The sequence below is a fragment of the Montipora foliosa genome, chromosome 4 (genome assembly GCF_036669935.1).
Source record: "Montipora foliosa isolate CH-2021 chromosome 4, ASM3666993v2, whole genome shotgun sequence".
NCBI lineage: Eukaryota > Metazoa > Cnidaria > Anthozoa > Scleractinia > Acroporidae > Montipora > Montipora foliosa.
This window is the reverse complement of record NC_090872.1, coordinates 9,985,693-10,001,526: the sequence shown is the minus strand read 5'-3', so window position 1 is coordinate 10,001,526 and position 15,834 is coordinate 9,985,693. Positions and strand designations below refer to the sequence as shown.

Below are 15,834 nucleotides of genomic sequence, written 5' to 3'. Positions count from 1 at the left end.
ATGATTTGTATGCAAAAAATTTAAAGTTTTCACGCCTCTCGGTCATTAGGTTCGGGTGTCGTTAATTAAATTTGCGGTCATTTTATTAAGTTTGCTTGTGCTCTATTAAGTTAGTCTGCAACCTATTACATTTTGTGTCCATAGCGGTCACGATAATAATCACACCGGTCTACCATATAATATGTTTTGATCGCCTTCTTCCTAATTCCCGTTGGGGATTCAAGTCAATTCAAATTTTGTACAAAGAGTACCTGACCACCAAAAAGTCTTTTATCGATAAATCATTTATCGATTTTTGAAGTTCAAAAATGTTTCATACTCTGGCTTTTGAGAAAACTAGAAAGCAGACCGCGCTTACAAACACTGAAAACAGCTGTTTTGTCCAAAAGAAGAGTACGAACGTTCGCGACAATGCCGAAAGGTAGAGATATTCAATAAAATAAATTCAACTAGTATTGAACGCCTAGAATCGAAGATGCCACGACCGCCGAGTAAGACCTACAGTGGCGAGCTGTTTGGATGAAAGAGTTTTTGAAGTGGCAGTACGCGCAGGCTCAGGTTGAAGCTCTCTCCCGTCGCGGTCACGCTACCAAAACAAGTCCAAAAACAAAAGGGTTTATTAGCCGGAACGATGGTTCTGCACGTGCGTCACGATTTTTGGTACATTTCTCGGACTTTCTTTGCAAAACATGACATAAAATAAGTGTGATAAAAGTCGTCAGAATCATGCCTTTATGTGAATCCTAACCCTTTGTTACTAATTCATGGCCTTGATCATTTGACTGAATTTTAAAACTCACTAAATGTCAGTAACATAGCATGAACATGCATATCTAGGTGACGTTTTCGATAGAATTGCCGTCATGTTTTCACTAATTCAAACTGACAGTTTATCATAATGCCTTTCGGCATTGTCGCGTACCCTTTTTGCTTCTTTTGGACAACCTTTCTCGAAACAGCTGTAAACCGTTTCAACCGACCGCACGATTAAGTGAGATAGTTTTGAAATTCCAGCAAAAAGGAATCTCCACATTAGCGTACTCCGTGTTTCATGCTTCCGTAAGTGAGATAATCAGTGTAATTCCACGTTTACCTTTGGTAAAGGTAAAGTCACTGCTTACGAGCCAGGAGGCCTATCAGGCCGGCGCTTATCTCCGGTTTCCTTAGCATGAAGCTACTAGGAGTATTTATACTTCCCCCTGGATGGGATGCTAATCTATCGCAGGGTTGCCCCCAGCATTTCGCCGGTACCCATTTATACACCTGGGTGGAGAAAGGCAACGTGAGAGTAAACTGTCTTGCCCAAGACCACAACATAATGTACCCGGTCAGAACCCAAACCCGGACTACTCGATCCGGAGTCGAGCACTCTAACCATGAGGCCACCGTGCCTCCCCCGAGGTTCACCTAGTAGCCTTTCATTTTAGATTAGACATTGTAATTGAACGGTTCACTGTCTGAGGATGAATGTATCCCATCGCAGTCTTGTGTGCGTTTTCGTTCTATTTAAGCTGAAAGAGCCCAAGATGAAGCCTCTTTTTATAATTTGAGCAACCTGACGGTAATGAAAAGCTTAGAAATATTTAGACGATTTTCAAGTTTCAATCCCGTACGATAAACTCAGCCAGACAGAAAGTACGGTATAATGACAAGATGAAGGTGATGATCAACTCAGTTCTATTTTGCCTTCTCTTGCAGTTCCACAAATGCTCTGAAGACGATCTTAGAATAACAGCTAATAACCTTCAGTCCGTGGGTGGTTTCAAAATTGTAAAAATCATGTGAAGCGACTTTAGTCAATTCAGAAGTAAGGAGAACATTGTTAATTGCTTATTAGTCAGCATTCATTTAAGGATAAACAAGAAACGAAATGTTGACAAATAAATACTTAGTTGCATTTGATCGAATTGTCCATAACAGAGTTCTGATTGTCACGTTATTTTATTAAAACACAACTGATTTCAAGTTTCCATTTAAATTTTCATATCAGGGTCTGTCTCAAGGGAACTAAATCTCGGAAACTGGTTCAATAGACAATTAGATCTCATAGGGTGAGAGTTTTTGCCATATGTGTGAGCGTTTTGGCTACATAGGGATAGACACGCAACCTTAGAGCTTTAGAGCGTCTTCACTCACATCCACCGGCAGCCATATTGGCTTTCTGAAACAAAAGAAAGTATTTGTTCAATTCCCGGAAGATTAGTTTGTTACACCATCATGGCCGCCATTTCTTTGTTTTGGAATACCAACATGGCCGCCGTGACGTCATGTGAAAACGTTCTATTGATTATTCGACCGGGAATATAATCTTCACCACGACAATTTGAGACTGTGTTGGAAGTCATCACTGGAGGCAGATTTCCAATATAAAAGGGCTGCCCCGGAACTAATGGTTCTGCCATTTATAGATTGGTATAGGCGGACTGCCTGACGGGAACTAAGAAAGACCGCCCGACGTGGAAAACTAATGGTATATTTAAAGGCCAAAACATATTATAGATATGCTCACTCTACTGGCACAAGCCTTCTTCATTTGATATATCCTCTTTTTTTTTTAAATATGTAAGAACGTATAATTTTGGAGCTTAGGCTAAACGATGTTATATATTTATGCGATGGGAGGCTGAAAACGTTCTTAAGATGTTCTTAAACTATTCCGATCTACAATCAGTGGCAAAAGTAGTTTGTGCTCTTACGCATTAATGGGTCTGAAAACAAGTCTCGAACATCATAAACTAAGCAGCTTCAAAATGCCACCGGAGTCTTCCCAGGGGGGTAAGGGTTAACCCCCCTAGCCCTAACTCACTTACCACAACGGAACTTCCACTTTCAAAAGTTTTGAAAACACGGAGTTGGGCGGAAAGATGTTGTTGTTTATTCAAATTTGATTTGAGTAATCTCCTAAAATAAGGATAGTTTGGAGAATTTCCTTCCTTGACAGCTAAACTTAAGGTCACGGAAAGCTAGAGAAGATCATGGAATTTGAAGTGCTTAAACGAGCTCGAACCCTGGAAATGAGTAAGAAAACCAACCTAAATGGGTAAGCGTCCGGCCAAGACTTTATTGCCACTAATTGATGGTAATTAAGCTTTAATTTCCGCGCAGATGAATAACGCTTAAACCACTCTGTCACATGCAACTGTGGATCGACCGCCTAAGTACTCGGTTTTCAATACTGGGTTACTTTTCCACTGTAATTCAACATGATAACAAGTTACCTACCCGTGTAATGCACTCTCCTCTTGTCACCATCGTCAACACGAATCACAGGTGGAACTGCTTTTAGTTAGCCTCGTGGTCAGTTTTGCGACCCGCGTCAACTTTGCTCTCTTTTTTTGATAAATGAGTCAAATCTCGACAGAAACCCTAAAGATTAAAAGTCAAACCGTAGATTGCTAAATTGCCTATTTCTTAGGTGTATAAAAGGAATTTATGCCATCCCATTTTTGTCTTCCCCAACGTCAATCAATTCGGCGAAAACGATGATAACGCACTCACTAGCTTCACAGTCATCACTTTTGAAACTGAGAACCCTTTTACAAGAGGCAAGAGAAGTCAAGAGGGGCTTCGTATTGCCTGGCTTACTCCTTTGCGATCAACGCGAATAATTGTTTAATACTGGTTTTGAGAAAACGTAATGGTAGATGTAACAATGTGGCACGGAAAAGCTGTCCGTGGCTTGGAAAATGACATGAGCACGTTCCTGGAATCGTTCAGGAGTCTCATGAGATTAATTATTCTTTGGGGTCATGACATACAAACGGATCGCCAGATTGAACGCAACAGGCCTGACCTGGTTGTGATTGACAAATAACTGCACGGCGGCTTGCCGGAACCGTCATCTCCAAATTTGCACTCTCGCATGTCTTTCGCGATTATTCCAATTCGTTCACGTGGGTTTGCATTCCGGCGTACGCTCACGTTGCCGTCAAAACTTCAAACTGGGTGACTTCACATAATTAGGGAGTTTAATTTAAAAATATCTTTTGCTTACTTTAAAGACCTTTCAAAATGATAAAGAATCGGAATATCTTCTCTCTTTCCAGAGATATTCAACTTTTTTGTTCAAAAACGATGACGCCACAAACTGTACACGTGACTGTAAATCACAAAATTGAGAAAACCTCCGAAAATATTGGATGGATGTTGTTTAAACTTGGCTGGGGTAATCTGCATCAAGTAAGGCATAAAATGATACCCTCTATGCTGTTGCCATGGAAACTATTTTTGCTGATGGGTCCGACTATTTAACGCAGGATTGATTGTGTCGTTTATTGCCGTAGTAAGACATGTTCATTCTTGGTAAGCTTATACAGAGATGGAAAGTATTATAGGCAGCACATGCGTTTCAAGTCTGACCATCTGCCTGTATTTATCTGTTCAAAACCCGAGATGTAGGGTTCATTGCAGAGAGGGACTATAAACCAGAATCTTGCCATAGCAACATCTTAAATGGTGTCAATTTGTGCCCTATCTGATGTAGGTAACGTTACTGATGCCAAGTTTGAACAACACCTGTCCAATATTTACTGATGATATTCTCAATTTTGTGATTTATTACAGGCATCTGTAAAGTTTTTGACGCCATCAATTTTTGAACAAAAACTTGAATATCTCGAAAACGATATTTCCAAAATAGAAAACACCATTCTTCATCATTTCTAAAAGGTCTTTAAAATAAGCAAAAGATATTTTTTACTTCACAGGCACTTTAAGAAATCACGATGGCTACGGCGACGACAATGCCAGAAGACAATGATATCATTGGTTAAAATAGGAGAAGTACTCGTGCGTCACGCATTTTAGCACATGTGGATAACAATGAGGTGAAATCACCAAATTTGAGGTTCTCCGTCTTTTGAGAGCCATGATAAACCTCGGCTAAACAAAATGGCCATTCTCGCTTTCTATTAAACACAACTGATCATGAGTGCGATGACTTTTTTAATCTTTGAATTAATTGCTTTTAGACAATCGTTGTCAGTTCTAAGAGCTGAAATTTGTCAATTTGAAAATAGCCCTTCCTTATATACATATGAAAATGGACGTCCGCCTTTAATTTAATTTTGAAATAAATAATTTACAATCGTCACTAATTCGAGTTCGAAGTTCCATTAAGAAAAAAGGTATCCACTCCTTCTCAAAGAATGTACGATTCTAATAAATAATCTAGAGAAAATTCATCTAAAACATAGTACAAAATAAGTCGAAAATAAAGTCTTCATATTTTTTTAAATCGCCAACGTAAGGCTTGAACTAACTGCAGATTCTTCTGTGACCGTATGTCATAAATGAAGGGTATCTAAGAGAGTGTTTATAGTTTGTGTTTTAAAGGAGTCCCAGTTCGCTTGATCTTGCATCTTCTGTTCCAGTTTAGCCTGACTTGGGTACGGAGGAATCTAAGAAAAGATTGACTACACTGTCAGAAGTCTTCTGTTAAAGCCAAGAGTTCGCGATTAAAACTGACTAACAGGAAGTCTTACGCTTCCCTCTAATCCTTCATTTCGTTGAATGAATAAGGGTGCGTTCGATTGACCCTATTCCAGAATAAGAATACGTGGAGTGATGAGTCAATACGGTACGTCTCACGTTTTGAAGCAACAAGAATAAATAAAGATATGTTTAAAAGAACATTTAGCAAGTGTTTGACAAATTTAATGTAAATCTCCGTAAAAAGGCAGGATTTATAACTTCCATTCCCTGTATGCCTATTCCGGAATACGGTCAATAGAACGCACAGGCTAAACTGAAAACCGGATTAGGTAGTTGAATCTCAAGTAAGGAACGGGGAGCAGTCGGTTAAAAATTTCCCTAAGCTGTAGCGCGACTTGCTTTGTAGAAGAAATAGTCCGCGACAGCACCGTTCGCAGGGGGAAGAATAGACGGGGCATTTTGTACCCGCCTCAAATTCTCTGGCACGGAGTCCTCTGCGACGAAAAAGCGTTTTTAGCTAAGCGAGCGTGAAAGCCATCGACGTTGATCCACGTCACTTCACAGACGATACTTTGAGGCACAAGCATAACGCCCGTTTCTTGGTTTTGGTTTCGGCTCCTTCGCGGCCGTTTTTGCGATGTCACGCAAAAAAAGGGCCGCGAAGGAGATGATTTCGGCCGTGACATCACGTGAAATAATTCTGTACATGGACTAACCTGATTTCGAAGTTTTCGTAACATGGCCTCGTTTGCGTGCTGAAGAAACCAACTCTTCTTGATCAGCACACATTCGGCGCCATTGCTTACCTGAAAAAGCACACCCAAATCATTTTGTTAATTATTCTGAGCAACTGCGTATTTTGTCAACTAAATTTCAATCTCACAGTAGAAATGCTCTTGCTTTTTCTTTGTCTTTAAATGCGAGGTTAAACTGGCAGTATGTGCGGGCAGGTAGGATTATCATGGTCAAAATTCACTGAATTTTAACTTTCCGTTTTTTTTAATTGTGAAGGATACTACAAGCTATATTGTCGCAAAGGCCCGTTTCCAAGGTCGAACTTTACATGTTCAGAATCTAATACAAATGAGCGAAGGCAATAGATTTTTCTCATTTTCCTTAGATTCGGCACATGTAAAGCTCGACGTTTGAATCGGGCCAAAGAGCCCGACATACTTATGTTTCGTCCCTATCAAGAGAGTAGTTGGAGATTTCGACACAGCCTCATGACCAAACATTGCGTTTTCACAAAAGAAATAGCGATTACGGCTCTCTAAACAAAAGCCTACTTCCTTATGCAAGTTTTACATACCAAATGACATTTTACAGCAGGATTGTCAAAAAGTATCGTTGATAGACCCTGGAAAGAGAAAAGGAAACAAGCAAATGTACATAAGCGCAGGTGATTGAAAAATGTCGTTGTAAACTTGCTCTTATTAATACTGTTAATTGCCCGATGCGGAAAATACCATAGTATTCTTTGTTTTGCCCCCAAAATTTGGGGTCGTGTTGTACGTAAACGAATCATTACCTAACTCTTACTAACCGAGCTCGAGGTACGGACCGAGTTTTTTCTCCGTTGATTTATTGCCCGAGCGAGAAGCGCATGCGCCATAAATCAACAGGTGAAAACGAGGATCCGTAACTTACAGCACGGGCAGGGAAAACGAGGTTAAACACAAAGACGCGCTATAAAAGGGGTCGCTTCACGCACTGCTTTTGTTCGAATTCATTAAAGCACAACTGATTAATTATCCAAGATGGTGATCAACAAACAGCAACACAGAGGTGGAAGCCGAAAACATATTTTTAGCGCGAGAAAAAGGGACTGGGGATCAAAAAAAGAACGACAGATAACATTTTATGGCATATATTACGGACACATCGACATAAGGAGCTTTTTTATTGCACAAATTATCACAGAGCTCGGTTGCGTCCACGTTTGATTGATACATCATTTGCATGTGCCTGAGGCACCGCGCCTTCTATAGTGCGTTTTCGTGTTTCATAAGATATTTATTATATTTCTTGAGGTAACACCTTGCATACGGCTGGCGCGCCTGAAATTTGAATTGACCAATCAGCATTCAGCGGGCGGGATTGAAATTTTAGTGTCCTGACTTCATAGCAATTGTGTGCTCTCTGATATTGAAATTTCAGTTGATCGTCTTCGATATCGACATTCAGTCCTAGCCTATCGATCCCTTCATTTATATACATGAATTTTAGATTATATTACAACAGCTTTATACGGTGAATATTTGCAATAATATGGAATGGATCAGTAGAGCTGATTTAAGATTTTATTCAAGGTGGACTGAGATAGTTACGGACGTATTCGGCAGAGGAAGACTTCGCCGACAGGACTCGGCTTCGAAGGCGTTTGTTGAAACCTCCCTCCAGTCAAAGTACATTTGTACGAGAAACTTCAGACCGTTCCCTCTCTGGCTTTCCGTTGGCAGGGGCTTAAGTCCTTGTCTAGAAATAAATTGGTGGCTTCCTTGCAGTTTAGCGACGGTTTTGGTTGGGGACGGTGATCAATACAAATTATTGTTACAAGAGAATGAATGTTGACACGAAAGGCATTTAAATCTGGGAACTTCTTCTTTCTGGAGACCACATCGATAACCCACAGAGGATTTAAAAAACGAGATACTACAACAGATACAGGAGTAACAAATTAAAAAGTTGAAACATTTTTGGGTTTTAAACTTTAAGTTTGGCGTCAAAACCGGGTTACCCGCGTCCGGCAACTCTCTGGCTTATTTTCGCAAGGCAAGACTTTACCTGAGAAATTATACACTAAATAGCTTGTTTTTCGTCGAACTTAACCCAGAAATCTCTAGCCAAGTATTAGAATAGGTCAAAACAATTTTAATATTTGTTAAACTTGGGGAAAAAAATAAGAAAAATGCCCATGATCGGTTCATTTCGAGTGGCATTTGTTGCAGCTAAATAAACTACGTCATTTAGGCGCACATGAAACGTAACACTTTCGTTAGGACACTAAAATTTTGACTGCCGCGTGCACTGCGGGCGCAACCACCGTATGCAAGGCAAGGCGCGCGGGAAAGGAAACTAGTTGAAGGCCACCGGAACGTTCAACTGCCACAAATGAGTGGCATGCGCAAAAAATCTGAAAAAGGCATCACTCCTATTGGCTTTTTGAAATGGTTGCTTGTGAGATTCAAACAGTTTTACATGTTTATTTCACATAAAGAACATGAAAAAATAACTCGAAAATGTCACACCAAAATTTCAAATTTAGCGGGCCGTACTGAAGAATAGGGTCCGCAAAATTAGCCAATCAAAGCTCGGGCGTACTATTAGCCTGCGTAGCAAGCGTTCCTTTTCGACAAAAAGAGCTTCGAAACGATTTTCCGCAAACTGGCGGCGCGGAAGTTCGGGGCAAGAAGACCCCCTATTTTTGAAAAACTCCCACCTTTTTATGGTTGACTTGACACACGCTGATTGACGTCTTATTAACAAATTAGCCAATAAAAGATATCCATGTTAACACATGTTGGCTTCCGACAAAACAAACCGAGGCACCGAGGAAACACCGAGTGATCAACGCAGAATTTGCCAGTGTATTTTAAATGTTAAATTTGTAACGGCAGCTTCTAAGCCGGGTACGACAGGTTATGTTTCTTCTGAGAATTTGTTTAAACCATCGAAAAGAAACTTACGGGCAAATTCTAGCTGATATTTGCAGAGCGGTTGGAATAGAAGTTATCGAAAACAACAGCCAATTTTCAGAACTTGTAAGCAATCCGTGCGCTCGTAAAATACGAAATTTAGAAACATATAGACTGGTACAGAGCTCGGTGGGTAGTAAGTAAGGCCGTTAAATGCAAATCTCCAGCAAAGCTGACCGTGAAACCATTCAAATAGGTTTAAGTTTAAAACTAACGACGATTTCGGTGCGACTTGCTGGCTATTTTGTAGGTGCAGAGTGGTTGACGAAATGGATCGTACTAAATCTCCTGGAAATTACAGGCAAACCTCCTCGCTAGTTTGATAATCCACAGTAAGTTTTTAGTCAAATCGTCACGAAATCGTAGATGAAATAGCAAGTAAAAGTGCTTTAAAAAATCGAGTAACTTTACAAAGGAGCCGCTTTCTTCTCACAATAATTAAGAGAAGATTTAACAGGCTGCGTAGTTGTCTTCGTCTTGTCTCAATCCATGATATAGGAATCAAGCTTACATCAGGCAAGGTACGCTGAGAATTTGACGAATTTCCTTGATCCTGAAACATGTGGATTCTGATAGTTCGCAGGCATTTTATTAATTCATCTTGCCTAAATAAAGTATCTTTTGCAAGCGAGCGAAAAGCTCACTTCAGCTCAGTCCAAACTTTTCGTCGACAATAAGCGCTGCCAAAGTTTTGTTAAATAACGATCGAATCTTTTGCTTTTAATGAATTACGGAAACGCCATAGCGGCTTCAGCTGACACGTAAATAATACTGAATTTTCCTTGATGGATATTGTCCAAGCAGTCCAGATTTTCATTTAAATTACAGGCTGTCATTCCCATAGAATTCACCTCAACCAGTTACTTGATCGCGTATTATGCTTTGAAATGGAGAAATCACGATGATACTCGAGAAGCCGGTTCTTCGTTTTAAGTTCTTTTATTTCGCACTCCGCACATCATGACAAACATCTGAAAAATTAAGCTTTTTCCGAATCCTGTTGGCAAAACGGCCATTACATCTATACAGTTAAAGAGATAGCGCATTGACAGTTCTTTTTTCCTTTTCAATGTAAAACCCGAGACCCGATTCGCTCAGCTTCGACACACGATTCAAAACCTTCCACATCTTCCACCATTGCCTTTGTCACGCTAGAACTAAGGACAAATATTTTGCTCCAGAATTTGTCACCTGTCAATCATTGTGACTGTGCCGCACCAATCAGAAGCCCCCGTTCGTGGGCGAACGGGTTTTTCAAAAATAGGGGGTCTTCTTGCAAGCGTTCCCTCAGTCTCTTGCCCCAACATTCGCGCGGCCAGTTTGCAGAAAATCGGTTCGAAGCTCTTCTATCGAACAGGAACGCTTGCTACACAGGCTAGCGTACTATCTGAGAGGCATTATCATGATCATGAAGTGTATTAGCCTCGCGTAGCGTAGCAACTAGGGAAAAGTCTCGGATAAATTACCGAACTAAAGCGTTCTCCTCCCACAAAAGGAAATATGAACAAACGCAACAAACGGGACGGGAGAGACTGGGAATGCGCCCAGGGAGGCGCGGTGGCCTCATGGTTAGTGCGCTCGAGTCCGGATCGAGTGGTCCGGGTTCGGAGCCTGGCCGGGGACATTGTGTTGTGTTCTTGGGCAAGACACTTTACTCTCACGGTCCGGCGTAATGCTGGGCATAACCCTGCGATGGACTAGCATCCCATCCAGGGGGGAGTAGAAATACTCCTAGTCGCTTCATGCTACGGAAACCGGAGATAAACGCTGGTCTGATGGGCCTCCTAGCTCGTAAGCAGTGACTTTACTCTACATTTACTAAGGAAGTGGCAAGTTATACTGAGGTTGAATGAGTTGTTAGTTTTCTTTGAGCGCATCGCACAAACTTACAAACTGATCTTTAGGTTTGAGTAACTCTATCTGCACAACAACTTGCTCTGCTTTCTGATCTGGATCAGAGGTCCCGTTTTTGTTGTCGTTCTGAAAACACAAGAATACAACAATGATGACTACAAATGGAGCCCGCAGTTCATTATGGTGGAGTTATGGTCTGGGGGTCGTTTCCGGCTCAAAGACCCCGAAACTGTTCGGGCGTATTTCGGGTGGAATAAAACGCTTTGTATCTTCTAAAGGAAAACGTTTATGGTCATGCAACTTTGCAATTGTTTTGTTTTTTTCTGGTCAGTGTTGACAATATGTTCAAAGATCAATTCTTCAAAATGAACAGATCTTAGTTTCAAGAATTCCTCATTGGAGCCCGAAAAACTTCCGAGACTTTTGAGAAACATGAGGCCCCTGATCCGAGGCTTTCATTCGGACTTTCCGACCGACCAATGACTGACTGACAAGCTGTCCATGGCCACCTGTTGAACGAAATGGCTATCTCAGTAATATTCACTGACGTCATCGTGACTTACCGGATCCAATTTCTTGCGGATTGTGTTGGCATGGCTGATTCCCCTGATGTGTAATCTTTTTAGCTTTCCCTGATCTCGTTCCAGCTCCTTTTCATTGGCTGCGAAACAAATGAAAACCAAGACAACGTCCAATTTGTTGCTGTTATTCCAATACGTGCCCGCATGCCGCAAAACCAAGCCTGCTCCAAAGCCACACACATACCTTCTTGAGGAACAGTAGTAATTAGTGTTGCCAAGGCGACGCTCTTGGCTGTTTTCTGTGGTCGAAAGACAAATGAATGCATTGTCAATCACTGAATTGTGCATGATTTTGTTGAAATTCTGCTGACCAGGAATATCGTGAAGAGCAAACCAATACTTTGACATTTACATTTGTATCAAGGACAAGGAAATCTAAATTTTCTGGGTTCGCCTTAATTGTTTGTAAGCTCACCACTGAAAGAGAATATTCATCAACAAATGATTAAAATCGTTTTTACCTTTTGTGAGTATGTGCTAACGAGCGTTTTATGTAAGGACAGTTTGACTGTACAAAATAAACCCAGAAAGCGTGGTCAGTTTTACCGCTAGAATGGTCCTTATCGATCACGCTTTCATTAAACACATGTAACACTAATGCTATAAGAGTCAATTGGCTGTGGGAACTTCCGATTGCAGACCCATGCTTGCCTGTCTATCCATCGATTTGTCACGAGGTCGCTTTGGCCACGTTTGCGCTCCAAAAGAAATGAGAAGGCGGCCATTTTTGTCTCGTAAACTAACCCTTCGGAAAATGTATGCACACGTGTAAATTTGTTTTGGTTAAAAAAAACTTGGCCGCTAATCACGTAAGTGAAAATCAAGAATAGTCTCGCTAATAATATTTTCAAAGTACATGAGTCATTAGTAATAGAAAAGGCTAGTTTTGATTTCGCTCACTTTCCTCATGATATGTTTTAGCCAAAGATCACTAGAGTAAACAAAGACTTAAAATTCTCGCTGCTAAGTTTTTCGTTGGTTTTCGCCTTCTCAACTATCGTTTTGTACTCATTAACTTACTTTTCCTTTTCCCTGGTGTTTTAAGGCCAGACCTTATAGGAAATGAGAAAACACCAGTCTTTTATATTAGAAAAGAAAAAAGAATTTGAATAATAAATACTAAAAAACAAGGCTGAAATTGCAAAGCAAGTGTTTTATGGGCAACATCTCACCTGATTTTTATTTTGACAAATGGAAACCTTCAATTGAGGCAGATCTCGTCTCGACTTAGCAATACGCATTTACCTTTGTATAAAGCCATCTTTGATTTAGCTTCAAGCAACCATTTAGTAAAGATGTTATTAGTAATTACCTTTTTTTTTTCTGGTTTTGCCGTTAATGCAGATAGTGATAAATCGCTAAAAAAATTGATTTGAAGTTAGCGAACGTTCCGTTTTGGGTCGTTTAAGGTCCGCAGACCACGGAACGGAATTTGAATGAACAGATAAAAAGCAACGAATTTCTTGCCATTGATAAGCGGACAAGCGTGTATAGCCAACATAAATCTGTCCAGCAATGCAGATTATGTTGGTTATACACGTCACCTTCTCTTTCAACTTACTGGTGGTGAACACACTCAGGCATTCTGCTCGAATTCTGCTATTGGAAAAACATCTGCGTGACCCACACTATCAGAGGAATAAAGATCTTAGAGAAAAATTCATCGTTCATAGGAATGCCGAGGGATTCTGGATGCCTAATTTACGAAATACGCTTAAAGCAAGAAACCTAAACTGGATACTCAATTTGACTAAATCAAGCGAAAACTATTTACTTGATTCACTCTCTGTACATTTCATTCATATCCTCTTTCTTTTAAATCAGAAGGGAGGAAGCATGTACAATTTATACCAAGAACTAAACGGTTTGGGGAATTCTGCACGGTTACGTATATGACCCATCCTTGTAATTCAGTCTCCAAGAAGGTGCAAAATAAACTATTATTATTATTATTAGTAGTAGTAGTGGTGGTGGTGGTGGTGGTAGTAGTAGTAGTAGTAGTAGTAGTAGTAGTAGTAGTAGTAGTGGGAGTAGGAGTAGTAGTAGTAGTAGGAGTAGTAGTAGTAGTAGTAGTAGTAGTAGTAGTAGTAGTAGTAGTAGTAGTAGTAGTAGTAGTGAATTTTGTTAAAAATTATACAGCACCACCTTTCGCAAGTTTCACTTTGTTTATCAACCGTTTTCAACCGATATTTTACGTTGCTGACTTCATTTTGTCTGATCTAGCAGTATCGTATTTCGGCGCACGTTTTTGATTGCTGTGATATGTCAGTTCCGCATTCTGCTCTTGCCGAAAATCCATTTTTCAGTGCCCCAGTTTAGCTTATTGGAATTGGACAATTTGTCATTATTCCGCGAAACCAAAGAAAAAGCATTCAGAATATTCCATAATATTCCATCAAATTGGCAGAATAGGGGGTGGAAGCAGAATCATGAATAATAAATCACAGTGGTTAAATTAGAAGGAATCATGAATTTTTGTGTTCGAAACTTGGGAGTCACGAATAACCAGAGATGGAGAATCATGAATAACAAATTGTTAGTGAATCATGAATGATTGGGCTCGGATATCAAAGGTCACTGAAATGATTCCGCTTCCACCCACGAGGCAGAAGGAATACACATACTGTTGGTAGACAAAAAATGCCCGGAGCTCCATGTATATCGATCTTTCAACTAATTGAAACCAGACAGCATGGCTCGCGATCAGCCAATGTCACAAGATCCTTGGTTTCAAAGTCAAATATTTACTTTCCCCTCCTTTTCCCGCATGCACTGCAATCACTTGTGACACCTGTGTGAAGGAAAAAAGTCGAACATGTTCACTCAAGAGTCTTAACTTTTTATTTTGCCTTAGTTATCAGTATTTCCAAGTTCCACCGTCTCTAGATAGCTGGTCGTAAGTTTGTGACGTGTCTTTACTTTCCACCCATTCAACTTTGTTAACAAAATCCCTGTTGCAATTCAGCACAGGATCAAGGCGCAACTTGACGTGGAGAAATGCTATCAACAGATGTGCAACTTAAAATATCAGCTTACTTGGGAAAGTTACACGAATTCATCTGAACTATTTTGATATCCCTCTACTTACGTATACAGACACCGGAAGCGTTCTGCAAAAAATGAACGTTTTCAAATAACTTTTTGATTGTCTAAGGAGAACTCAGAGCGCTTAAACAACCAATGAAACGGGAAAATTTTGTTACAGATATAGTTAACCCTTTGGAGCGCAGGTTGCTCAAAATTCAAACCCCGATAACTAAAATGTTTTCCCTTTCGCCACAGCAATTTTCTTCAACAGCTATTGAAACTCTGAGGATGGCGACCGTGCTGGAAATCGCTTCGACAACTTTTTATGCTTCAGTTATATTTTTTCCAATATGAATTTCTTTGTCCTACGGGGTCAAGATGTCCACTCATGCATCGTTATTTTTCATTTTTATCGTGTTTATATCTCTGATCAGTAGTGGTAACTATATAAAGCGTCTTTTTCACTTTTCGAACCATCTACATCTACATCTAGCGCTCTAAGTGTTACAACAAAACTCCCAACGTTATGGTTAGCGTATGGAAAACGTACTCAACTTGGAGTACATGAATGCTAACAACACATGGCACACTTTCACAAGCTAAGTTAAACTTGATATTCACCTGACCCCAGTTGTTCAAACGATGGATAGCGCTATCCGTCGGATAACTCACCATCCATGTACTGGATAACTCAATTGGTTTTTCTAGTGTTTACCCGCTGGATGGTGATTTATCCTAATATTTTGAACGTGCGGTAACACTGACAGTCTTGTCATTGTCACTTTTCGCAAGTGTGTTTTTTTCGTCTATGCAATTCCTTCACCAGGGATAGAAATTCTGAGGATGGCGACCATGCTGGAAATCGCTTCCACTACTTTTTATGCTTAAATCAGCTTTTTTCCAATGTGAATTGCTTTGTCTTACGGGGTCAAGATGTGCTAAAAATTGAATGTGAACTCGTTTAATCTAGCGCTCTAAGTTTTAAGGTAATCAGTGAAGCAAGACCTCCAACATCTCCACTCAGGCGTCGTTACTTTTTATGTTTGCCTTGTTTATATCTCTGATCGGTGGTGGTAAGTTTGAAAATTGTGTTTTTCACTTTTCTAAGCCATCCACAGCAACGTTGTCGACAAAACTCCCAACGTTATGATTGGCGTATGGAAAACGTATTCAACTTGGAGAACACGAATGCCAACAACACATGGCAAACTTTTGCAAACTGTTATTCACCTGACTCCAGTTGT

The 15,834-nt window shown here is 40.3% G+C and overlaps 1 protein-coding gene across 1 annotated transcript; it reads right to left on the bottom strand.

Moving 5' to 3' along the window:
* Positions 1-4,945: 4,945 nt before the first annotated feature.
* On the bottom strand, positions 4,946-11,829 carry LOC138001005 (uncharacterized). The gene is made up of 6 exons (XM_068847675.1): positions 11,748-11,829; positions 11,546-11,643; positions 11,019-11,108; positions 6,743-6,790; positions 6,150-6,239; positions 4,946-5,399 (listed from the first exon to the last, which is right to left on the bottom strand). The coding sequence occupies exons 1-6, from the start codon at positions 11,827-11,829 to the stop codon at positions 5,286-5,288; spliced, it is 522 nt and encodes a 173-aa protein (XP_068703776.1). The 3' UTR covers positions 4,946-5,285.
* Between the last annotated feature and the right edge of the window lie 4,005 nt (positions 11,830-15,834).